Source organism: Caretta caretta, chromosome 5, assembly GCF_965140235.1.
Source record: "Caretta caretta isolate rCarCar2 chromosome 5, rCarCar1.hap1, whole genome shotgun sequence".
NCBI classification, from domain to species: Eukaryota; Metazoa; Chordata; order Testudines; family Cheloniidae; genus Caretta; species Caretta caretta.
The window spans coordinates 40,397,993-40,423,462 of record NC_134210.1 but is presented as its reverse complement, the minus strand read 5'-3'; the positions used below and the strand labels follow the sequence as shown (position 1 = coordinate 40,423,462).

General features: G+C 41.4%; 1 protein-coding gene across 7 annotated transcripts in view; it reads right to left on the bottom strand.

Annotated features, from left to right (window-relative positions):
* Window positions 1-25,470, bottom strand: part of IPO11 (importin 11) — a 297,412-nt gene that overhangs the window by 111,763 nt on the left and 160,179 nt on the right. For all 7 annotated transcript variants that reach the window (XM_048851650.2, XM_048851646.2, XM_048851648.2 and 4 more), the window contains 2 exons: window positions 8,703-8,782; window positions 1,352-1,432 (listed from right to left, as the gene is read on the bottom strand). In XM_048851650.2, the coding sequence (XP_048707607.1) occupies window positions 1,352-1,432; window positions 8,703-8,782 (161 nt within the window). The remainder of the gene's footprint in view (window positions 1-1,351; window positions 1,433-8,702; window positions 8,783-25,470) is intronic.

Genomic DNA, 25,470 nt, shown 5'->3' with positions numbered 1-25,470 from the left:
GTGTGCAGTTCTGGTCTCCCATGTTTAAGAAGGATGAATTCAAACTGGAACAGGTACAGAGAAGGGCTATTAGGATGATCCGAGGAATGGAAAACCTGTCTTATGAAAGGAGACTCAGGAAGCTTGGCTTGTTTAGCCTAACTAAAAGAAGGTTGAGGGGAGATATGATTGCTCTCTATAAATATATCAGAGGGATAAATACCGGAGAGGGAGAGGAATTATTTAAGCTCAGTATCAATGTAGACACAAGAACAAATGGATATAAACTGGCCACTAGGAAATTTAGACTAGAAATTAGACGAAGGTTTTTAACCATCAGAGGAGTGAAGTTTTGGAATAGCCTTCCGAGGGAAGCAGTGGGGGCAAAAGATCTATCTGGCTTTAAGATTAAACTTGATAAGTTTATGGAGGAGATGGTATGATGAGATAACATGGTTTTGGTAATTAAATATTCATGGTAAATAGGCCCAATGGCCTGTGATGGGCTATTAGATGGGGTGAGATCCGAGTTATCCAGGAAAGAATTTTCTGTAGTATCTGGCTGATGAATCTTGCCCATATGCTCAGGGTTTAGCTGATCGCCATATTTGGGGTCGGGAATGAATTTTCCTCCAGGGCAGATCGGAAGAGGCCCTGGAGGTTTTTCGCCTTCTTCTGTAGCATGGGGCACAGGTCACTTGCTGGAGGATTCTCTGCTCCTTGAAGTCTTTAAACTACGATTTGAGGACTTCAATAGCACAGATATAGGTGTGAGGGTTTTTTTGTAGGAGTGGTGGGTGAAATTCTGTGGCCTGCGTTGTGCAGGAGGTCAGACTGGATGATCATAATGGTCCCTTCTGACCTAAATATCTATGAATCTATGAGCATTATACCTTTACCACTATATGACTGATAATTTTTGGTTAGAGAGACAAGGTGGTTGAGGTAATATCTTTTATTGGTACAACTTCTTTTGGTGAAAGACAGGCTTTCAAGCTACACAGAACTCGTCGTCAGATATTTCTGTTACCCATGACAGGTTTCAGAAATTTACTTACTGTTTCTTATAAAAATCCCAAATCTTTCCTGTTCCATTTTTATATTACAAAAGACTTCATAACTAAATGTACTAATATTATTTCATCAAGTGAGCATGTTAAAATTTGTATGGTTAAAATGTCAAAAAAAAAAAAAAACTGGTGCTTTCACTAGTAATTACTACTGGAAACAATGAGAGGCCCCTTGAGTATTAAGATGATTGTAAGAGCTAAATGCTATACCTAAACGTGTTACAAAGGCCTGCTCTTTGTAATAAGCTACTGATTTTTTTACTCACTTTAAGTGGAACACCAAAAATGACAATATACACTACCTTCAGCACTTGAACTTGACCTTCAGTAGTTATGTCCTTTAAGAGCTCACAAAATGATCGGCATAGGTCACCTGAATACACCTGAAATTAAATGAAAACCAAAATGAAACATTTGCTATTTGCATTATATGAAGGGCAAAAAAAAACAAAACCGCTTAAACCTTGACATATTACGAATTCTGTAAATCAATTTTATTTACAACTGCTATTCCGAGTGAAACTCAAAGAACTAATTCTGTCATAAGCTGCAGCAAGACGTACATTTAAATTGCATGACATTTAAACTTTACCCTCTACATTGTAGGAAGATGGTAGTTATTGAAAAGTTATAATCTACTGTACAGCCACAAAAAATCCAAAATGACCAGCTAGTGTCTTTGAATTTTTTTTTAAATTGCTGAGAATTGTGATGATTTCATCAATTTGCATCACATTTTTTGTATCTTTCTCTCCCCTTATGTGCATTTCTTTCTTTTTTATTGCTAGCAATACTTCCATAGAGAGGAGGATCTTTGTTGTTTCTAAACTAATCGGTTGTTATTTATATGTAATCCAAAAAGCTATCAAAACTTCTATAATATTACAATTAACTTCTCCAAACAGCATTATAGATTAATCACAGTTAGGCAGTGAAGAAAGGCTATATACCTTACTTGTGGATATTTCTTGATCTGTATAAACAGGAATACTGAAGATTAGGGAGGTAATTTTTCCTCTGTGTTTGGTATTGGTGAGATCACTACTGGAATGTTGTGCTTATTTCTGGTGTCCACATTTTAAAAAGTAAGTTGAAAATTGGAGGGGCCTCTGAACAGCACCACAAGAAAGATTTGTGGTCTGGAAAATATTCTTTACCATGAGACTAAACAAGCTCAAACTGTTTTAGCTTATTAAAGAAAAGGTTGAAAGGTGACTCCATTGCAAGTACCTATACAAGGAGAAGACATCTGGTACCAGATGACTCTTTAATCTGGCAAACAGACACAAAAAAATCCAGTGGCTGGAAACAGAAGTTAAAATCCAAATGTCTTGCCCTTGAATCTTCAGTACTTTGTCTAGAACAGCAGAGGAAAGAAAATTCTTGGCCCCATATAAGGATTGCCCGCCTCTGTTTTTCCTCCCCTTCTGAGCAGCACTCATCTTCCTCATGAGCTTGAGGAGAGAATGAAGGGGTCTCTTTGGCTGATCGGCTGGTGTAGCATAAACCTTATGGTTTTCTCACACCTAAAAGCTCCTACATATCTACATCACTTTTGAAAGTGGGACTTAAGCATTTTTGAAAATTTTGTCATAGATCATAATGGTTCCTTCTGCCTTAAAGTCTGTAATGATTTCTGTAAAAAAAAGAGAAAAAATGCCACCAAGGGCCAGGTTCTGTCACCTTTGCTCACAGTTGGCAGTACATTGCTCAGACAGTAGCCCAAATCAGTGGAACTACTTGGTGAATAAGGTACTACTTACTATGCATAAGAGTGACAGAATCTGACCTCCAGACACTATAGTGAGGGATGATTTAAAATCCATGTGATAATGGCAGTAGTAAGTATCAGGAACTGATAAACCGAGAAATAAAGATTGTGTTTTCAAGCAAATATCCAGGATAATTTAATATGCCAGCAGATGGCATGTAACTGTGAGAAGCCAAGTCTACGAGGATCAATGATCTAGAGGGGCAAGAAGCCAGAGGATTCCAGGACACTTGGGAGAAGCCAAGCGCGGCAGGGCCTTGGTGGAAGGGAAGGACTGTGTTGTCCTGGATGTGGGTGAGCCCAGGATACATGATTGTGATGGCTAGACTGGGACTGGTGGTAAGCACTTTGGACTTAGGTTTGTGTGTGTGTGTGTGTGCACATGTGTTTCCCAAGGGAAGGTGAAGTATGAGTAGCTGAGGAGTATCCTACCCCATCAGGCTGGAGGTCCAGCCTGAGCAGACACTGAGCAGCAACCTCACTAGGCTATTGCATCTCAGTTCTATATGCACCACTGGTGGGATCAGAGGCCTTAGGTGACTGGTGGGGTTGGATACTTCTAGAGGCAGAAGAATGGATTGTGCTTTTTTTTTTTTTTTAAATGTTTCACTGTTGCTGTTGAATTCCCCAGTCCTCTATCACATTTTGGCCCATTGGTCTGTACCTATTTCCTTGCCTAATATTCTTTTATATAAATGGTCTCAGAACTCCTGTGTGTGCAATTGGGTCTTTGTATCAGGGGCTTCCAGATGAACATAGACAAACAGGGTCTCTGCTCATCCCAAAGAGGAAAAAGGTGCCTTAGGACATCTACCAGCACCTGTGTCCAGATGGAATGGGGGGTGCATGTGTGTAAAACAAATTGGTGACAGAGGTCGGATTGTGGGGTTTATCCTGCAAGTGAAGCAAGTGAATGTCTGTGATCCAGGCCATAAGGCAAAAAATAAACTGCTCTGTTAACTGTAGAGATTTAATTTGTTGGTCTACGTTCAAAGTGTTCACCACCAGTCCCAAATTAGCAGTGTCCATCACAAGTCCTTTCCCCCCAGGTTTACGCTCACCTGCATCCAGGACAACACAGTCCTTCTTCCTTTCTTCAAGGCCCACACCCACACAGTCCTGCCAAGGTGGTGACTCCGCACCACCTCTCCCCATGGCTCCTCCCAACAGTCCTGGAATCCTCTGACTTCTTGACCCTGTAAGTCAGTGGCTTTCAACCTGGGGTTCGCAAAGGTTGTTACCACCACAGAGCAGTGGTTTTCAACTTGTGGTCCTTGGGGGTCCACATGCTATGTCTAAAATTTCCAAAGGAGTTCGCACCTCCATTAAACATTTTTTAGGGGGCTACAAATGAAAAAAAGTTGAAAACCACTGCCCTAAGCCACTGAGCCTCCAGGACTTGGCTTCTTGCACTTGGGTACCATCTACTGGCTGATTGCAGTAATAATAAATAAGGAGGAAAACTGAAAATCAGCAAAGCAGGAAAATATGAAGTTGATTTTGCAATATACTTCAATTAAATACAGTACAAAAATTCAGAGTTGTTTTATTCCTTTAAATTACAGGAGGTGTGACAATACAGGTATTTTTCATGCTGGCCTATAGCTCTAGTCCATAGGCTAATAGGAGCAAGATACATTTTTCAAAAGCTGCTGAAAACACTGTAAACCATATTGTCTCATATATAAACATGTCTATCACTGAACAGAAGAGGTGATCAGATTAATCCTGGAATCTATGAATGAAAGTCTTCAGAAAGGAACAGCAGCCAACCAAAACTAGTATCCGAGTTAGTACTGACAGAAACAAGTGGAACTATTTTAATTTAATTCAATCAGCTTTAAAAGGTCTTGTAGTCAGGTCAGCAATACCCTATGACCACAGATCACTGTGGCAGCCTGGCTTCTGTCCGTTGCCCTGAGATTGTCAGCCACAACTACAAGCACTCTTTCTGTGCCATAGGGTGGTCATACCTGAGTGGATGAAGTCCAAAGAACCTATGATTGCCATATGTTGGAGTTGGCCAACAACCACCTTCTCAGGGATCTTTTCCAGAAAAGAGAGGCAAGAAGCAACAGTGTCCACAATTGATTTCTTGGGCAGTGTGATGGGGTGTTGCCCTCCACCATTCCCAGGAGAGGTTAAGGTGGCTGGATGGGCCAATTTATTCCCCAGATGCACCTGGAGGTAGAGCCAGGGATTAATTAGATGAGGTTCAGCTGGACAGAAACAGGTGGAGCCTGTATAAAGCCCAGTAGCTGAGAGCAGCTGGGGGCTGCAGGGAAGTATTCTGCAGTTGTCACTCCCTGGGAGAAGGGAGTTTGGGCTGGCAAATCCAGACATGGGGGAGAGCCAGAAAGGAGGAAAGACTCAGAGGAAAAGCAGCAAGAAATAAGATAATGCAGATCTTGGCTGCTGAAGAGAGGGCCCTTGATCTGGATCCTGGAGTAAAGGGTGGACCCAGGTTCCCCTGCTAACCACTGGGGATGTGGCACAGGCCAGGCAGTGGAGAGTAGACTGCCTGGGACGGTTTGCCCTGAAATACTCTGTTACCCCAGAAGGGGAGGACCATAGTGACCTGGCCTGAGAACCAAGTCATGAAGATAGAGCACATGGAGTTGCAGAGATGGGCTGAGAGACTGATAGAAGAAGGCAAAGCACCTGGAAGGACTTAATGCCCAGAGCAGCCAGGAGGAGGCACCCTAGTGGTGAGTGGACCCCGTGATAGGCAGATGGCTGACCACAGCTTGTTTGAAAGTTCTTGGCAGCTTACCCTTTCTGAGGTAGGAATTAAAAAATCCCTCTGGTTTAGAGGCCATTCATTCCCTCACTAGTGAGGAACAATGGTCCACTCCACCGTAGTGTGGGTGGACTACATGCAACTCCATTCAAATTCTTAAATATACAAGATTCTGTCATTCTCATTTGATGAGTATTAGCAGTATACCAAAGCTTAGAATCTGGATTAATACCTTGAAAAAGCAGATTGATAAACCTGAAATCTTTTACTTCTAGTTGGAATCTTCAGATAGTGTAGAATGCAGCTGTTCAGAAATATTATTTGGCTGGAATTGAACATAAAGCCAAAGAGTGGATAACAATATGCATTTTTAAGTAATCAGTGTTGTGTCTTTATTTGTTTATTGTTTTCTCCATCTTTGTCCTTTCATTTTCTCCTTTTATCTCTAAGGATTTTCTTCATTTTTTTTTTCTGCTTATTGTTCATTCTGTTTTAACTTCTGACTTTTTCCTCTACAGCTCTCCCTCCTCCCGTCCAATTCAGCATCCCTTTTCCTCTGGATTCTGCAGTCCCTTTGCCTCCTATATTATTCCATTCTTTCAATCTCAATTCACATTCCATCAGTCACCTATTTATATTTTCTTCTGTTCTGTAGACTACCTAATTCTCAGTACTATGTCTCTTTTTCTCCCTTCAGCTGGGCCCCAGCAGATCCCCCTTATTTATTTACCATTCACAAGTACTGTATAATTAAAAATAGTACCAAAGTTTAGGATGTTTCATTTTTGGTTACCCAACTTGAGAAATCTTGATCTTTAAAAATGTTGAGAACTCAATTTCAACTGGGAAGTGCAGATACTCAGGACTTCTGCAAACACAGTCTTAACTCTAATTTCATACTTGTTCATTTACAAATACATTAAATTTAATGCTGCACATAATTGTACATGTAAAATCTTAATTTAGCTGAAAAATCAGAGTTCAAGTTATGCATTTAATTGTGATTATGAGGAAGGACGTGTGTGCACTGTGGTTGGTTATATTATGGAATCAAAAGAGAGTCACCTGTGGAAGGACTGAGGAGTATTTAATTTGGTATTATGATGTTTGGATGGGAGAGCATCTGAGATGAGGCTGGACTGGATGAGATTGTTGGTTTAACTGATGATTTCCTAGAATTTTAGTTATTGTACTAAGAAGTGTAGTTAGTAACCTTAACTACCCATTAGCAAAACCTGCATAGGAATAAAATATTCTTCCAGTGACAGCATTTCTGATTTAATTTTCAAAAGAATCTTGAGGGCACTCAAAAATGTTTCTTAACTGAAGCGGTGCATTATATCTTTCTTCTTTAAAAGAGTATTCAACAGATTTTCACCACAAGTCTCTTCTGTGAGAATCCTGTCATGTACAATATCTACAAAAATTTGAATTCTACACTTAAAAATAATGTTAATCAAAGAACGACTTAGTACTGTCCAGAAAGTAAGAATTACTTCAATAATTTCATTTCCTGTTAAACACTTGCTTTACTAAACATTATCTTGGAAATCAAGTCACAAAAAATACTAATTCTAGAGCCAAATGGGGAAGGGGGAATACTTCTGACTTACGTTTTCAATGAAAACCACTGCCCCTTTAAATGTTAACCCTGAGAGACTACGATTCAACAATTTAAAAAATATGTATATAATCATTTCTCCATTTAGAATTTAAGTAAGATTACATTTTGAATCAGATTGGGTACAGAAGTAAAATCCATTTAAATTGAACTCTGCAGAGTTTCATATGGAACATAGTTTAGTCTCCAATAATTTTCACTTGACATTTGACTTTTCTGCTTATTAAAGAAATTAAAATTATAGGATCAATATACACCTTATTTTAGTAATAGCTATTTAATAAGCAAATTAAGTTCCAAATGAAGCTTTATCAAAGTACAGGAATAAATTTAGATAAAAGAATGCACAAAGCCCAACTTTTCTCAATTTTTCTGTATTTTACATCTTTCTTCTTGCAAAAACAGAGAGATTTAGGGGATGGCGTAACAAACAGGTCTGATTTCCTTCTCTCACAGTTAAAAATAGCCTAACAGGTGACAGTTCAGATTGTCTCAATTACAGTGAAATGGGGGATTCTACGCTACTCAAGCAATAACCAGTTCAAGTGACAGAGGATGGTTGACCAGAAAACAAATGTAATGCAGTCAATTTTATTAAAATGAAAACTTCCCTTTTCTTTCCAATAAACCCTAGTTGATTCTGGATACATTAATTCTACTTCTGCACAGCTGAGCATCACAAAGGCTATTCCTGACAACCCATATATAAATTTAAAAAAAATACTTCTTGCACGTCTCTTACACTCCTATTTAAAACGAAAGGAATTCAATCTTTGAGTTACGATCAAAATGGAATACGAAGGGAGGCACAACAGAGAAAGAGATGGACTAGGATCATTTTATAGTTAAGTCACTGCGCTTGAAATCAGATGATCTCGATTCAATTCCCACCTCCGCCACAGAATTCCTCAGACGCTTTGGGAAAGTCATTTAGGCCCAGATTTTTAAAAGTATTTAGGCACTTAGCGCCCATTGATTTCAATACCTTCAAAAATCTGATCCTTAATCTCTGGGTCTAAATTCCCCATCTATAAAATGAGAATACAGTACTACCAACTTCCTTCCTCAGTCTGTCTTGCCTAATTAAATTGTAAACTCTTTCGGAGAAGGGATTATCACTTACTATGTATGTATACAGCACCTAGCACAATGTTTTGTTTCAGAACTAACTTGGTGCCTGTGGGCACTAGTATAATAAAAACATTATTATTATTTTTATTAAAAATTTCAAACTATTGTTCCCTAATAAGAATGTTTCAATGGATATTTTAAAATTGTAAATATGGTTAATATAATGCTGTATAAATCTAGAAACCAGAATTTTCAACTACATTATTTTACTGAAAGCCCACAATGTGCAACGAATCAGTTATTACAGCAAAATAATATTTTGATATGAAAAATATGTCGTGATATAGGAAAAAGTAGAAAAGTGTCTTTTGGCACAATACACTACTAACAATCAAAATTAAATGGTGAACACAAAGCTTCACAAAATAGTAACTTCATTTCCCCACATACCTGTAGAAATTCAGAAGACGATAAAAAAATATAAGCATTGATGATCTTAAAGCAGGTTCTGAGGTTTTCTGAACTTAGCTCTGCAAAAATAAGTGTCAGATGATTCAGTGTCTTTGCCAACAAACTATTTTTACAAGGATTTAACTAAAACAATTAACTTTTTAAACAATTAGTCATATTTACCTTTGTGTGATATTTGTTTGCTTTAGTTTCCTCTTATTGTTTTGTTATATCACAGAATTACTTACCTGGTAGGATATTATTTTCCAAATAAGTCAGGAATTACAGATCCATATACCTGGATTCATACTCCCAATACATGGCTAATAAACTTTCTACAACCAAAACTTTGGGAAAAGCCACCTTGACAGCAAATGGTATATACCCATTAATTGAGGGGAAGTAAGTCTGCTCTCTAATATCCCATTCTATTTTTGAATGAAATATTACTACAAGCATTACAATACATCAACTGAGGGGAAAAGGCAGATGGGTGAGTAGAAATTTGTAATAAATTATTACCCTTTTAGTGTAATATTTTTCACAAAGGAAAATAATTAAGTTTATTTACCAGAAAAACGATTGCCTGTGTGGATATGCACAATTGGAATCTGTGTGGCACTTCAATACTTAGCAGTGTCCACTGAGGCCACACACACTACTCCTGGGTGAATTGTGTGCATCTGCAGACACGTGGAATTCCTCTGTCCCACATAATTTTGTATTTTCCTGCATGAAATACATTTTGCCTAAAAAGTGCTGCAGTTCCGCCTTTTGCCCACAAGAGACCACTGTGATGTCAGAACAACCCCTGGTGGGCAAAAGGGGGTACTGCGACACTTCTGGGGCAGAATATATTTTCTAGGGGGAAAAAAAGTTATGCCCAGTGCTGCAGAATTCCCCGAAGAGTGGAAGTTCATCACACCACCCTGCCTGCAGAACCAGGTTAGGACAGAGTGGGGCACACAGGGCTTTGGGGGGAGGGGGTCACAGACTGGAGTTCAGAATGGCTTGTGGAGGGGACACACTGGGGCATGGGCTTAGGAGCTCATATGATGACAGCATTGAGCCTGGGGACAGGAGAAGGGGGTTGCAGAGACCATGGGGTTGGGGGCTGTGGGGACAGGGGCAGATGTGCCTGCCTAAATGAGAGAGGGCTTGGGTCAGCCAGGGTTTGCATCAGGAGAGGCTTCCCAACTACTTAGGAATCCCGCCCCAAAACAAAACAAAAAACCTACCACCCACACCCAACAGGTTCAGTCCTAGGCTCCTTCCCTCTCCCTCAGCTCCCCCACTAATCCTGGCTCCTCCAAGCCTTTGCACTGCTTTTGACAGGTGCAGAAAATACAGTTCTGTATTAGAATTTAAATGAATTACTCAAAGTTCTGTATTAATATGCCTAGTAAGGAATCTATTTGTAAAAAAAAAAAAAAATTTTTTTTTTTTGGTCTGCATTGTTAGACATACTTGCCGACAAATATTTTGAAATAAATTATCAAAATAATTGAAACTGGCATGCTTATATTATGTTATTTTGACAAATAAAATTTTCAAATATTGTGTGCAGAATTTTCAATTTTTTGGCACAGAATTCTCCCAGGAGTAACACATGCATCGTAGCAGCACCCCACAAAAGTGAGAAACAACAGTTTCAATTGCCACTCTGTTCCTTCAACTTATTCAGGAATCCATTTAAGAATCACCAAAAAAAAATGAATGAAGAGGTGGGATCTATACATGCAGTCTTCTTGAACTACAGTTACTGGTAAGTAATCTCCCTCTTTCTCTCTCAAAAAGTATCTGTAGATTAAGAAGCAATGATAAACACCTTATACAAAGGTTTCAGAGTAACAGCCGTGTTACTCTGTATTCGGAAAAAGAAAAGGAGTACTTGTGGCACCTTAGAGACTCTAAGGTGCCACAAGTACTCCTTTTCTTTTTACCCTATACAAAGCAAATCTGAGTAGAGCTAGTGAAACAAAGATTGCAGGACTGCTCTTCCAAACTGGACTTCAGAGCTAGCTGTCAAGTCAAGAGAATACTGAGTAAATGTACTGAGTTTCAGGTAACTGCCTTGCATATTTCAGTGATGGAGACATTCTAGAGATATTATATAGGCTTCAGGTACTGATAGCCAACAGATTTGTATGAGACACAGTTTGAAGAAAAAAGGAACAAAGAGGAAAAACAAAAAGTAAAAATGTGATGTTTCAATAAAAAGCTTAACTAAAACAGCAGCTCTATTACGCAACATCTTCAATTAAATCATGCATAACAGACACTTATCTTTTACAGTTCAGAGTTGCTACCTAGACTTCATTTTCTCCCAATCTGTGGTCTTTTATCAGACATAGAACTGATTCATATTGATTTTAACTAAGCTTTGGATCAAGAATAATTGCAGCTTTAAAATAAAGTGCACACACTTCAGTCTGCTATTTTATTGAGTTGCCAAATGATCTAATTTTTACTTAAGGGCTTTTGTCTGTGCAATGTAGCCTCCTCCTGATTTCCACAGAGGTCCTCAAGCAAACAAAAGTTTCTCAACCTTTTTCTCGGTCTACTCCAGATATTAGCAGCCAACCATATCTCTAAGAATCCACTCCTAAGACCACAACCCTCATCACTGTGACTCCCACTTCATACACATGTTTGTAAAGTATAAGCCTACAACTCAAACTGCCCTTTGGCCACATGGGCTGGGCAGGTAAGGTAGCAGTTGTACATTGGCAAATTGTTTGAGAAAAGATCGGCACTGAACCTCAGGGTTCTGGGTTCAGTTCGTCTTCCCCCTAAACCATAGCTTCTCCTCAATCACTAAGCTCTTGTGTGGAGGTGTGAAACCATTAGAAATATCCTTGAGCAAAATGTACTGTCTTTGACCACCTGAGGGTGGGGAAAGCAGAGAAGTATGAATTATTTACACATCTTTCAACAAATCAAAAATATGATGCAACTAAACAGTAATCTTACTTAAAAGGCTCTCTTGATCCAGGTGCCTATTGATCTTTGTTCTTGCAAGTGTCTACATCAGGGGTCGGCAACCTTTCAGAAGTGGTGTGCCAAGTCTTCATTTATTCACTCTAATTTAAGGTTTCGCATGCCAGTAATACATTTTAACGTTTTTAGAAGGTCTCTTTCTAAAAGTCTATAATATATAACAAAACTATTGTTGTATGTAAAGTAAATAAGGTTTTTAAAATATTTAAGAAGCTTCATTTAAAATTAAATTAAAATGCAGTGTCCCCTGGACCAGTGGCCAGGACCCAGGCAATGTGAGTGCCACTGAAAATCAGCTCGCGTGCCGCCTTTGGCATGTGTGCCATAGGTTGCCTATCCCTGGTCTAGATCTTTGTTCTTGCAAGTGTCTACACTGGCTACACTTGTTAAAAAGGTAATAATCACTCTTAAAAGACATATTCAAATAATACAAAAATATGACTATGAATCACAATGTAAAGGAAATCATTAAAAAAATCTGACTGCTTTTAATCATGCGTTAGGTCTACTTCACTGAGTAATACCATGTATAAGCCCCTTACAAAACGCCCTATGCAACATGGGAGAGGCTAGGCAACTAAAAATGGTTATTCCCCTGGGCTGTAAAATTGCAGCTGGAATGGAGGTCAAGTCTGCTAGCAGGAATGTTTGGTAGCTAGAAGGGCAATCAGCACTTCTTGGGAAAAATCACGAGAGGAAACAACAAATGGGTTTGGAGGTACTGGTGCTTGAAGGATTGCTGGTGGGTTAGGAATCCGAGGAAAGAAGGGCAACTGCTTCTACAGTGAGCATTGTTAACTACAAAACTTAATAGCACTGCACTGCAATTTATAGTCAACATATTCATATGTAGTTATTAATCAAAGCAAGCACAGAACTCTGCAGTAAATCTACTGATATCTATCAACACACTTCTTGATAACCAGATGCATATTTTGCACAAAGTATCTTTAATCCTATTTATGCCACTCCTTTACATCTTTACTGAAGGAAAACATACTAGCATGAGGAAAAACATGTTACAGGTCAAGATTTTTAAACAAAAATGGACACATTGCTAAAGAGGAGTACACAAGAATAGCACAAGCATGTAGGAACAAAATCAGAAAGGCTGAGAACTTGTCTATACTTAAAAGGCTGCAGCAGCACTTCAGTGAAGATGCTACCTAAACCAACAGGAAAGCTTCTCCCATTGGCGCAGGTAATTCACCTCCCTGAAAGGCAGTGGCTATGTCAGTGGGAAAAGCCCTCCCATTGACATATTGCTGTCAAACTGGGAATTAGTCAGTATAAGTGTGTGGATTTTCCACAACGCTGAGTAATGTAGTTAAACCAACATAAATTGCTAGTGTATACCAGGCCTGAGGAATAAATGGAGTTACACCTAACAAGAGACATAAGACAATAAGGGTATGTCTACAATACGAAATTAGGTTGACTTTATAGAAGTCGATTTTAAGAAAGTGATTTTATACAGTTGATTGTGTGTGTCCCCACTAAGCGCATTAAGTTGGCGGAGCATGTCCACAGTACTGAGGCGAGCGTCAACTTTTGGAGCATTGCACTGTGGGTAGCTATCCCACAGTTCCTGCAGTCTCCGCCACCCATTGGAATACTGGGTTAAGCTCCCAATGCCTGATGGGGCAAAAACATTGACGCGGGTGGTTTTGGGTACATGTCGTCAGTCGCCCCTCCCTCCATGAAAGCAACAGCAGACAATCGTTTCGCGGCCTTTTTCCATGTGGGAGCCATACTGCTTTCAGCAGACGGTGCAGTAGGACTGCTAACCATAGTCATCGAACTACCGCTTCCGCTGCCACTCTGCTCTCCTGCGAGTCTCGACAGCGAATTTCTCCATACTGTCTCTCATGGGCTCCCGCTTCAGCTGCATCTCTGCTCTCATGAATCCACCTCGCAGGTCGTCAGCCACCGCTTCCGCTGCCACTCTGCTCTCCTGCTGGTCTTGCAGGGCCGCTTCCACTGCAATTCTGCTCGGCTGCTCTTGTCTCGCCATAACACGGCAAGCGTTCAGCCCACTCATCTATTGTGTCCTGGCAGCAGATGGTGCAGTAGGTCTGCAAACCATCGTCACTGAACGACCGCTTCCGCTGCCACTCTGCTCTCCTGCAGACGCCATACCATAGCAAGCATGGAGCCTGCTCAGATCACCGTGGCAGTTATGAGCATTGTAAATATCTCACGCATTATCATGCAGTATATGCAGAACCAGAACCTGCAAAAGCAGGTGAGGAGGCAATGGCAGCGCGGTGACGAGAGTGATGAGGACGTGAACCCAGACTTCTCTCAAAGCATGGGCCCCAGCAATTTGGCCATCCTGGTGGTAATGGGGCAGGCTCATGCCATGGAACGCCAATTCTGGGCCCGTGAAACAAGCACAGACTGGTGGGACCACATAGCGTTGCAGGTGTGGGATGATTTCCAGTGGCTGCGAAACTTTCACATGCTTAAGGGCACTTTCATGGGAACTTTGTAACTTGCTGTCCCTTGCCCTGAAGGGCCAGAATACCAAGATCACAAGCAAGTGGTGATAGCCCTCTGGAAGCTTGCAACGCCAGACAGCTACCGGTCAGTCAGGAATCAATTTGGAGTGGGCAAATCTACTGTGGGGGCTGCTGTGATGCAAGTAGCCAGCACAATCACTGAGCTGCTGCTATCAAGGGTAGCGACTCTCGAAAATTTGCAGGTTATAGCGGATGGCTTTGCTGCAATGGGATTTCCTAACTGTGGTGGGGCCATAGACGGAATGCATATCCCTATCTTGGGACCGGACCACCAAGGCAGCCAGTACATAAACCAAAAGGGGTACTTTTCAATGGTGCTGCAAGCACTGGTAGATCACAAGGAACGTTTCACCAACATCAACGTGGGATGGCCGGGAAAGGTACATGACGCTCGCATCTTCAGGAACTCTGGTCTGTTTCAAAAGCTGCAGGAAGGGACTTTATTCCCAGACCAGATAATAACTGTTGGGGATGTTGAAATGCCTATAGTTATCCTTGGGGACCCAGCCTACCCCTTAATGCCATGGCTCATGAAGCCGTATGCAGGCAGCCTGGACAGTAGTCAGGAGCTGTTCAACTATAGGCTGAGCAAGTGCAGAATGGTGGTAGAATGTGCATTTGGACGTTTAAAAGCATGCTGGCGCAGTTTACTGACTCGGTTAGACATCAGTGAAACCAATATTCCCACTGTTATTACTGCTTGCTGTGTTCTCCACAATATCCGTGAGAGTAAGGAGGAGACGTTTATGGCGGGGTGGGAAGTTGAGGCAAATCGCCTGGCCACTGATTATGTGCAGCCAGACACCAGGGCGATTAGAAGAGCACAGCAGGGCACGCTGCGCATCAGAGAAGCTTTGAAAACCAGTTTCATGGCTGACCAGGCTATGGTGTGACAGTTCTGTTTGTTTCTCCTTGATGATAACCCGCCCCCTTGGTTCACTCTACTTCCCTGTAAGCCACTTGCCCTCCCCTTTGATCACTGCTTGCAGAGGCAATAAAGTCATTGTTGTTTCAAATTCATGCATTCTTTATTAATTTGTCACACAAATAGGGGGATAACTGCCAAGGTAGTCTGGGAGGGGTGGGGGAAGAGGGAAGCACAGGTTGGGGTGGGGGAGGAGAGGAAGAGGGAAGGACAAGGCCACACTGCATTTCAAAACTTATTGAATGCCAGCCTTCTGTTGGTTGGGCAGTCCTCTGGGGTGGAGTGGTTGGGTACCCAGAGGGTGCCCCTCTCCCCCACGCGTTCTTGGGCATCTGGGTGAGGAGGCTATGGAACTTTGGGAGGAGGGCAGTTGATTACACAGGGGCTGCAGTGGCGGCCTGTTCCTTTCCTGCACCTCAACCATACACCAGAGCATATCAATTTGATCCTCCAGTAGCCTCAGCATTGTATCCTGCCTCCTCTCATCATGCTTCTGCCACCTTTCCTCTTGATATCGCCACCTCTCCTGTTGCTCCTGCCACATGTCCTCTCGCACATCCCTCCTGTCCTCGTGTTCATTTTGTGCTTTCCTGGACTCTACCATTGTCTGCCTCCATGCATTCTGCTGGGCTCTTTCAGTTTGGGTGGACTGCATGAGCTCAGAGAACATTTCATCGCAAGTGCATTTTTTTCACCTTCTTATCTGTGCTAGACTCTGGGACGGAGATGCTAGTCGCAGCGTTGAAACATTTGCAGCTGTGGGAGGGAAAAAAGGGAGATTAAAATTGAAAAAGACACATTGGCCATTTAAAAGGAGGGGCTGATGTTTTTGGGTTAACGTGCAGCACAAAAACCCCCCCTCCCCTTTTCTCTGGGATGAGCGCTTCACCCCTCCCCCCACCGCACGGCTAATAGCAGGGATGATTTCTTTTCAGCTACAGGCAAACAGCCCAACAGGAATGCCCACCTCTGAATGTCCCCTGAATAAAATTCCCCTATTTCAACCAGGTGACCATGAATGATAACACCCTCCTGAGGATAACACAGAAAGATAAAGAACGGATGTTGCTTGAATGCCAGCAAGCACCAGGACCACACGCCACCATGCTTTCTTATGCAATGATTCCAGACTTCGTGCTACTGGCCTGCCGTGGTAAAGTGTCCTACCATGGAGGACGCAATAAGGCTGCCCTCCCCAGAAACCTTTTGCAAAGGCTTTGGGAGTACCTCCAGAACAGCTTCATTGAGATGTCCCTGGAGGATTTCTGCCCCCTCCCCAGACATCTGAACAGACTTTTCCAGTAGCTGTACTGGCCACGAATGCATCCCAAGTCTTCAGGGCAAAGTAATCATTCAACACGCTTGCTTTTAAACCGTGAATTATATTTACAAAGATACACTCACCAGAGCTGCCTTCTCTGCCTTCAAGGTCCAGGAGCCCGGGTTGGGAAGGTATTGGATCCATGGTGATAAACAGTTCCTGGCTGTCAGGGAGAACGGTTTCTCCGCTTGCCTGGTGTGCGCTATCATCTTCCTTGTCCCCAAAATCCTCATCCCTGTTGCATGAGACTCCCACCTTGGAGGAGTCCACGTACAGGGGTGAGGCAGTGGTAGGCCCCCCCCCCCCCCCCAAGAATTGCATGCAGCTCATCATAGAAGTGGCATGTCTGGGGCTCTGACCCCGAGTGGGCGTTTGCCTCTTGGGTTTTTTGGTACGCTAGCCTAAGGTCCTTAAGTTTCACGTGGCACTGCTGCGGGTCCCTGTGATAGTCTCTGTCCTTCAGCCCTTGGAGATTCTTTCAAATATTTTGGCATTTCTTCTTTTGGAATGGAGTTCTGATAGCATGAATTCGTCTCCCCATACAGCGATCAGATCCAATACCTCCCATTTGGTCCATGATGGAGCTCTTTTGCGATTCTGGGACTCCATGGTCACCTCTGCTGATGAGATTTGCACGGTCACCTGTGCTGATCAGTTTGCCACACTGGCCAAACAGGAAATGAAATTCAAAAGTTTGCAGGGCTTTTCCTGTCTACCTGGCCACTCTAGCGAGTTCAGAGTGCTGCCCAGAGCGGTCACAATGGAGCACTGTGGGATAGCTCCCGGAGGCCAATACCATCGAATTGCATCCACACTAACCCAAATTCGACCCAGCAATGTCGATTTCAGCACTAATCCCCTTGTGGGAGAGGAGTACAGAAATCGATTTTAAGCACCCATTAAGTCAACAAAAATGGCTTCGTTGTGTGGACGGGTGCAGGGTTAAATCGATCTAACGTTGCTAAATTCGACCTAAACTTGTAGCGTAGACCAGGGCTAAGAATAGGTTCTTTAAACACATTAGGAGCAAGAGAAATACTAAGGAAAGTGTAGGTGCTCTACATAGCAGGGAAGGAGGCTAATAACTGATAACATTAATAACGCTGAGGTGTTTAATGCCTGTTTTGCTTCAGTCTTCACTAAAAAGGTTAATGGTGACCAGATATTAATATTAACAAGTAGGGGGAAGGAATGCAGACAAAGTAGTGAAAGAACAGTTTAAAGACTATTTAGATAAGTTAGGTATATTCAAGGCAGCAGGTCCTGATGAAATTCATCCTAGGATACTTAAGGAACTAGTTGAAGCAATCTTGGAACTATTCGCAATTATCCTGGGGGGAACAAAGAGGATCCGGGAAATTACAGTCAGCCTAACTTCGACCTCTGGAAAGATAATGGAACAAATTAGTAAACAATCAATTTCTAAGCACTGGGACGATAGCCAGTATGGATTTGTCAAGAACAAATCCTGCCAAGCCAACCTAATTTCCTTCTTTGACAGGTTTGCTGGACTACTGGATCGGGAGGAAGCAGTAGAAGTAATATATCTTGAGTTAAGGCTTTGACAAGTCTCACATGACATTCTCATAAGCAAACTAGGGAAATTAGGTCGAGATGAAATTACGATAAATTAGCTCCACAACTAGCTGAAAAACTATACTCAAAGAGTAGTTATCAACAGTTTGCTGTCAAACTGGGCGGGTGTATCTATTGGGGCCCACAGTCCTGGGTCCAGTATTATTTAATATTTTCGATAATGGAATGGAGAATACGCTTATAAAATCTGCAGATGACATCAAGCTGAGAGGGGTTGCAAGCATCTTGGAGGACAGGATTAGAGTTCAAAATGATCATGACAAATTTGAGAATTGGTCTGAATTCAACAAGATGAAATTCAATATAGACACATGCAAAGTACTTCTCTTAGGAAGGAAAAAATCAAATGCACAACTATAAAATGGGAAATAACTCTCTTGGTGGTAGTACTGCAAAGAAGGATCTGAGGGTCATAGTGGATTACAAATTGAATATTGCCTCTATATAAATCCATGGTACATCCACATCTTGAATATTGTTTGCAGATGTGGTCGGCCCACCTCAAAAAAGATATATTGGAATTGGAAAAGGTTCAGAAAAGGGCAACAGAAACGATTAGGGGTCTGGAACAGCTTCCGTATGAAGCGAGATTAATAAGACTGGGACTTTTCATCTTGGAAAAGAGACCGTTAAAGGGAGATATGATTGAGGTCTATAAAATCATGACTGGCATAGAGAAAGTAGATAAGGAAGTGTTGTTTACTACTACTCATAACACAAGAACAAGGGGTCACCAAATGAAAATAATAGGTAGCATATTTAAAACAAATAAAAGGAAGTATTTCTTCACACAACACACAGTCAACCTACGGAACTCCTTGCCAGAGGATGTTGTGAAGGCCAAGACCATAACAAAAAAGAACTAGATAAATTCATGGAGGATAGGTCCATCAATGGCTATTAGCCAGGATGGGCAGGAATGGTGTCCCTAGCCTCTGTTTGCCAGAAGCTGGGAATGAGTGACAGGGGATTGATCACTTTATCATTACCTGTTCTGTTCAATCCCTCTGGGGCACCTGGCCACGGTCGGAAGACGGGATACTGGGCTAGATGGACCTTTGGTCTGACCCAGTAGGGCCATTCTTATGCATCAACAAGGTGATGCAGCTGAGAAAAAGTCTAATATCATTCTAGGGTGTATTAACCAAAGTTTTGTATGCAAAGCACAAGAGATAGTTGCCACAGTCTACTTAGCAGTGGTGAGGCCTCAACTAGAGTACTGTATACAGTTCTGGGCACCACACTTTTGGAAAGATGCGGACAAACTGGAGAGTGTCCAGAGGAGAGCAACAAACATTATAAAAGGTTTAGAACACCTGACTTATAAGATTAAAAAAGGGGCATGTTCTTAAAATGAACATGTGCTGAGCCATCATCTGAGACTGCTATAACATAAAATATATGACAGAAGGCGGGCAAATAGAGCCGTAGACATATCATTCTCCCCCAAGGAATTCAGTCAGCAGCACGGAAGCATGTCGTTTGCAATGGTGGCCAAAGCACGAAGGGGCATACGAATGTTTAGCATATTTGGCAAGTAAATACCTTGCAATGCTGGCTACAAAAGTCCCATGTGAACACCTGTTCTCACTTTCTGGTGACACTGTAAATAATTATCTCTCATAAATGTAAACAAAGTTTTTTGTCTTCAAGATTGACTGAATGAGAAGTAGGACTGAGCAGACTTGTAGGCGCTGAAGTTTTACATTGTTTTGTTTTTGAGTGCAGTTATGTAACACAAAAATCTACATTTGTAAGCTGTACTTTCACGATAAATATTGCACTACAGTACTTTTATGAGGTGAACTGAAAAATACTGTTTCTTTTATCATTTTTACAGTGCAAATATTTGTAATAAAAATAATATAAAGTGAGCAGTGTACACTTTGTATTCTGTGTTGTAACTGAAATCAATATATTTGAAAATGTAAAAAACATTAAAAAAATTTAATAAATTTCAATTGGTATTCTATTGTTTAACAATGTGATTAAAACAGCAATTAATCGCGATTAATTTTTTCATTCATGATTAATTTTTTGAGTTAATCACGAGTTAACCACGATTATAGTGTACTTAAGAGTTTGAAATATCTTCAGTCACGTGAAAATTGAGTAGAGGTTGGAACCTATTTCCTTTTATTCCCACGGAACTCTATTTGGGAGGAAAGTGGATCAGTCACAGGTTAATATAACCACATAGATTAGCTAGCTAAATTCCTTCCTTAATCGTCTTCTTTTCTAAAATTCCTTCTAATTTAACTCTATTCTATATAAACATCCCTAAGCTAGAACAAACATTCCACATGCAACAAATAAAATGAATTTTGGTACAATGTATGGTATTAAACAAGAAACAATTAAAATCTGAGCCACATATTTTCAAAAGAGGCCTTTACCAAAAGCCAAACAGCATAAAGTACTGTAGGGAAACACCTAAGAGACAAACAGTGCATGAAATGAATCTTGAATTTCCAATTGGTTTAAGTCGTTCAGGAGGAACAGATAAAAAGACTGCTGTCATATGGCTGCTGGCTACACCTTAAGTGTATAAACTGGATCTTAATCTTCAGGATACAAAAAGTCATCTCATGAAAAAGGTCATCCCTAAAACCGTAAAATTAATTCTTTAAACTAACAGAAGCTAAAACAGATTAATAATAGTGGGTGGAAATGTTCAGCTCATTGAACACAAGATTACAAGAAAAAAGGAATGGATTTTAAAGTAAAATGAAACCCTGCAACAGAAAAACCAGAATAAAAATTACGAAGAATTTTACACTACATCAATTTATAAATTGTATAGTACATTACACATGTAGTACAGTATATGCAGGCTCTAAATACTACAGCATAGGATAGGACATGTAAAACCACATTCTATTTACAGATTGCTGTAATATCTAAATGAAAAAACATAAAAGGTAAATTAGAGGTAAACTCCTATGAATTTCCTCATCTTTCTCATTTAAAGGAAAACCTGAAGATTTGTTATACATCTTTAATTAAATGTAATTTTCAAAGCAGCTTTTAGAAAAAACCCTTGTGATTACTTCAATATCATTTTTTTAAAGAAACCGCGAAAGCTACAGTTATCACGAAAGCTTATGCTCAAATAAATGTGTTAGTCTCCAAGGTGCCACAAGCACTCCTTTTCTTTTTGCGGATACAGACTAACACGGCTACTACTCTGAAACCAGTTATCACTATAGAGAGTCAGGTGGACGTAAGGCAGCTTACGTCAACCTAATTATGTCAGTGTCTACACTATAGCCTTTCTCCCACCAACGTGAGTGTCCTACTACACGGACATAACTACTCCACCTCCATGAGAGGCGTAGGGCTTATGTCGGTGTAGTTAGGGCGACACAGTGGTCATGTAGACACTGTGGGATACTTACATTGACAACGACAGCCAGCAGCCAATTTCATGGCTCCTTGCTGGAGCTGTGAAATTGACAAGAAAGCCCAATTCTGATTCTGTTCCCAGCCGGGCTGCCACCCTGGCTCACACTGCCTGCAGGGCTTTCTGCTGGGAACCTTGCTGCCCCCTTGCGATCATGGCTCCTCACTCCCAGCCAGGCCGCTTCTAATGCTCCCCTCTCTGAGCTGGGTGACGATCATGCTCCCAGCTCCCCGCTCTGAGCCGGGGCTGGGGGAAGGGAGGAGGTGGAGGGCAGCTGAGCTCCTGGCACGGAGTGGGGACCCAAGAGCCCAGAGGGAGCCAAGAGCCCAGGGGGCAGCCAGGCTGGAGCTCTCAGTCCCCAACATTGCCCCTCTTAAGTCAGTGGAAGCTCTCCTGGTGAGGATGCATACCACCGACAGAGGGAGAGTAGTGTGGATACAAACAGCTGAATTACTGCAGTGGCTGTAAATCAACCTAATATAGGTCGACTTAAGTTTGTAGTGTAGACATGACCTCAGTGAGAGCACAGTGACCATTTTATCAATGCTTTCCAGCTGATATAGTCCAATCACCTAGATTAGGGCATAAGAAATCCAGTACAACCAATATATGACCAGCAGGGACCTTAGAAGTTATTCTAAGTTAAGTTCTATTATTTTTAGTAGTAAATTTAACTTTTCTGTTATCCTACATTTATAAAAGGAATGTACATTAAAACATTTTTTAAAATTTCTCATTCTTTGTTATGCATTCAAATGGAGACAGATGTTAAGAAAGAAACTTTGTACTTGATAAGAGGCCCATCTGTACTGGCAAAAATGGCTTTAGAATGGGATCACTACATTTTTGCTTGGAATTGACAACTGTGCTGTAAGTTAAGTGAGTGCATGTACAATTACTAAGTATCTAAGCAGTCAGTTGCACATACAGATGTACACATGAATTTGCTTGCTCAGACTTTGGACCCTGTACTGTAAATAAAATAAAATAAAATAAATTATTTTATTTACAGTACAGAGGTGTTTTTCCTTTAAATTTAATGATTACCTTTTCCCTGAGAACTGAATCAAAATCCAGGCTCATGGCAACCAGAGACGAAGTTAATTATCTAAGTGCTAAATTGATAAGATTTTTTTTTTAACCAGAGCAACAAATAACTGAATTATGAGTTACTGCAATGCCCATCTTCACTTTAAATCAGAGAATCACCGCCATACCACTATGACAACTGCAGTATTCTGGTAGCACACATAATTTAGTCATCCAGCAAAAGAACACGGAACAGAATAGTTATTAAGTACCAATATGTGCATGTCACTGTAAAAGACACAAATACAAAAAATCTTAACATCTTCACCTCACCTAGGAGGCGGCACAGCATCAGCCACCCGAACTGAAGGAATATCATCACAGTCCCAGCAGTAAGATGCTGTCATCTGGACGATGCTTCAGTGAAAAGTGTCTTTCTTGATTTGATTATATGGTGCTACTGAGGGAAAGGGGAATCTCATTTGGAGTTTCAGTTGAGGAAGCTGTGACAAGTGCTAAGTTCTCTGACCAAAGCTGGAGATAGCTCTAATAAGGAAGGGAAAAGTGGGACTGATATAATGATCAATAAGAATACCATAACATTAACTAAAAATATAAAAAGGGTTAAAATAAAACAACAAAAAATGAAAGAAAATCAGCAAAAGTTTTAAAATGAAATAGGTATGGGCCACAAATGAACTGATAAAAAGAAAATGGGCATTATCTAAATTAGAGAGTGTTCAGAGCTACAAGAATGTTTAGCGGTCTGGAAAACATGTCTAATTCAATAAGAGACAAAGGAAGCTCAAATTATTCATTTTATTGAAGAGAAGATTAAAGGGCAAATTGATTCTGGTCTGTGTATATCATTACCTAAACAGGGAAAAGATATTTGATATTAGGGGACTCTTCTAGCAGACAAAGGTGCAAGATCGAATGGCTGGAAGTTGAAGTCAGCAAAGTTCAAACTAGAGATAAGATGCAATTTTTTAACAGTGTAGGTAATTAACCATTGGAACAGATTACCAAGGGATGAGGAGGTTACTCACCCTATGCAGTAACTGAGGTTCTTCGAGATGAGTGTCCCTGGGGGTGCTCCACTCCAGGTGTTGGTGCGTCCCTGCGCCTTCGCTTGGAGATTTTTACAGCAGTACTTGTGCCTGTCGCACACGCACAGAGCCTGTCCCCCCGCTCTGAGTGTACCTTAATAGTATGCGTGAGCAACCAGTCTCCTCAGTTCCTTCTCTACAACAGAGGCTACCCCAACTCCGAAGTAGAAAGAAGGGAGGAGAGTGGGTAGTGGAACACCCATAGGGACACTCATCTCGAAGAATGTCAGTTACTGCACGGGGTGAGTAACCACCTCTTTTTCTTCAAGAGATGTCCCTGTGGGTGCTCCACTCCAGGTGACTGAAAAGCAATGTATCTCAAGGAGGTAGGGACTTCAGATTTGGTAGGAAAGCAGTAGATAATACAGCTCTGCCTCATCATGTATTAGAGACAGGCCCTTGGGCAAGGGACAGTGCTTAACAAATGTGTGTTCAGAATACCAAGTGGCCGCTTTACAGATGTCAGCCAGGGAACTTTGCATAGAAAAGCCAGGGAGGTAGCCACAGATCCAGTGGAGTGAGTTCTGATGTCGGCTGGAGGCGTCACTTTCTTTATCTGATAGCACAGTCGGATACACTCAGAAATCCAGTTTGAAAGACTCTGGGTAGAAATAGGCGTCCCTTTGGAATGCTCCATGATGGAGACAAAGAGTCTAGAAGACTTCCTAAAGGGCTTGGTTCTATCCAAATAGAAGGACAAAGCCCTGCATACATCTAATGTATGCATGGTGGATTCAAAAGAGTTTGCATTTGGTTTAGGAAAGAACGTTGGTAAGTGTAACGACTCATTGATGTGGAATGATGAATGCACATTCGGAAGGAATTTGGGGTGTAATCGGAGGGTAACCTTGTCCTTAAAACTTAGTGTATACGGTGGATCTGCCATGAGAGCTGCTATTTCTCCTGCCTGTCTGGCGGAGGTGATTACCACTAAGAATGCTTTTTTCATAGGGAGGTATAAGAGGGAGCAAGTGGCTAGGGGCTCGAATGGTTGTTGGGTTAAGGATAAAACTAAGTGAAGGTCCCATGGAGGGGTAGGAGGTTTAATGTCCGGGTATAGGGATTGGAGTCCCTTGAGAAAATGCTTGGTGATTGGATGAACAAAAACAGAGGTATTGTCAATCTTGTCATGAAAAGTTGTAATAGCAGCTAAGTGGACTTTGATGGAGCTGAAAGAAAGGCCTGATTGCTTGAGGTCTAATAGGTAGTCAAGTATGAGTGGAAGAGGTGAAGAAGTAGGAGGATGTTGTTTAGTTGAGCACCATTGTGTGAATCGCTTCCACTTTTGGAGATACGTGATGCGAGTAGATTGTGTTCTGCTACGTAGGAGCATTCTTTGAACCTGCTCAGAGCATGCTAGTTCGTTTTGGGAGAACCATGTAGGAACCAAGCTTTGAGGTGAAGCATGGAGAGGTTGGGGTGAAGAAATCGGCTCTGTTGCTGCAATAGGAGATTCGAAGCGAGGGGCAACGAGATTGGTGGGTGGATTGACATTTTGGTGAGGAACGGAAATCACGGTTGTCTGGGCCATGACAGGGCAATCAGAATTACCATGGCACGATCTGTCCATATCTTTGTGAGAACTCTGTGGAGAACCGGTATTGGAGGAAAAGCGTATAGCAAGTCCTGGTGCCATCGGATCATGAACGCATCTCCCAGAGAATGTTTGCCCAATCCCACTCTGGAGGAAAATTTGGGACATTTGGTGTTTTTTGCAGTTGCGTAGAGGTCTATGGTTGGGTAGGCCCACATACGGAATATGTTGTGGATGATCGTGTTGTTTATCTCCCATTCGTGATCCCAGGGAAAGCATCTCCTTCATTCATCCGCTCTGGTATTCATGGTTCCGGGAAGATAGGTGGC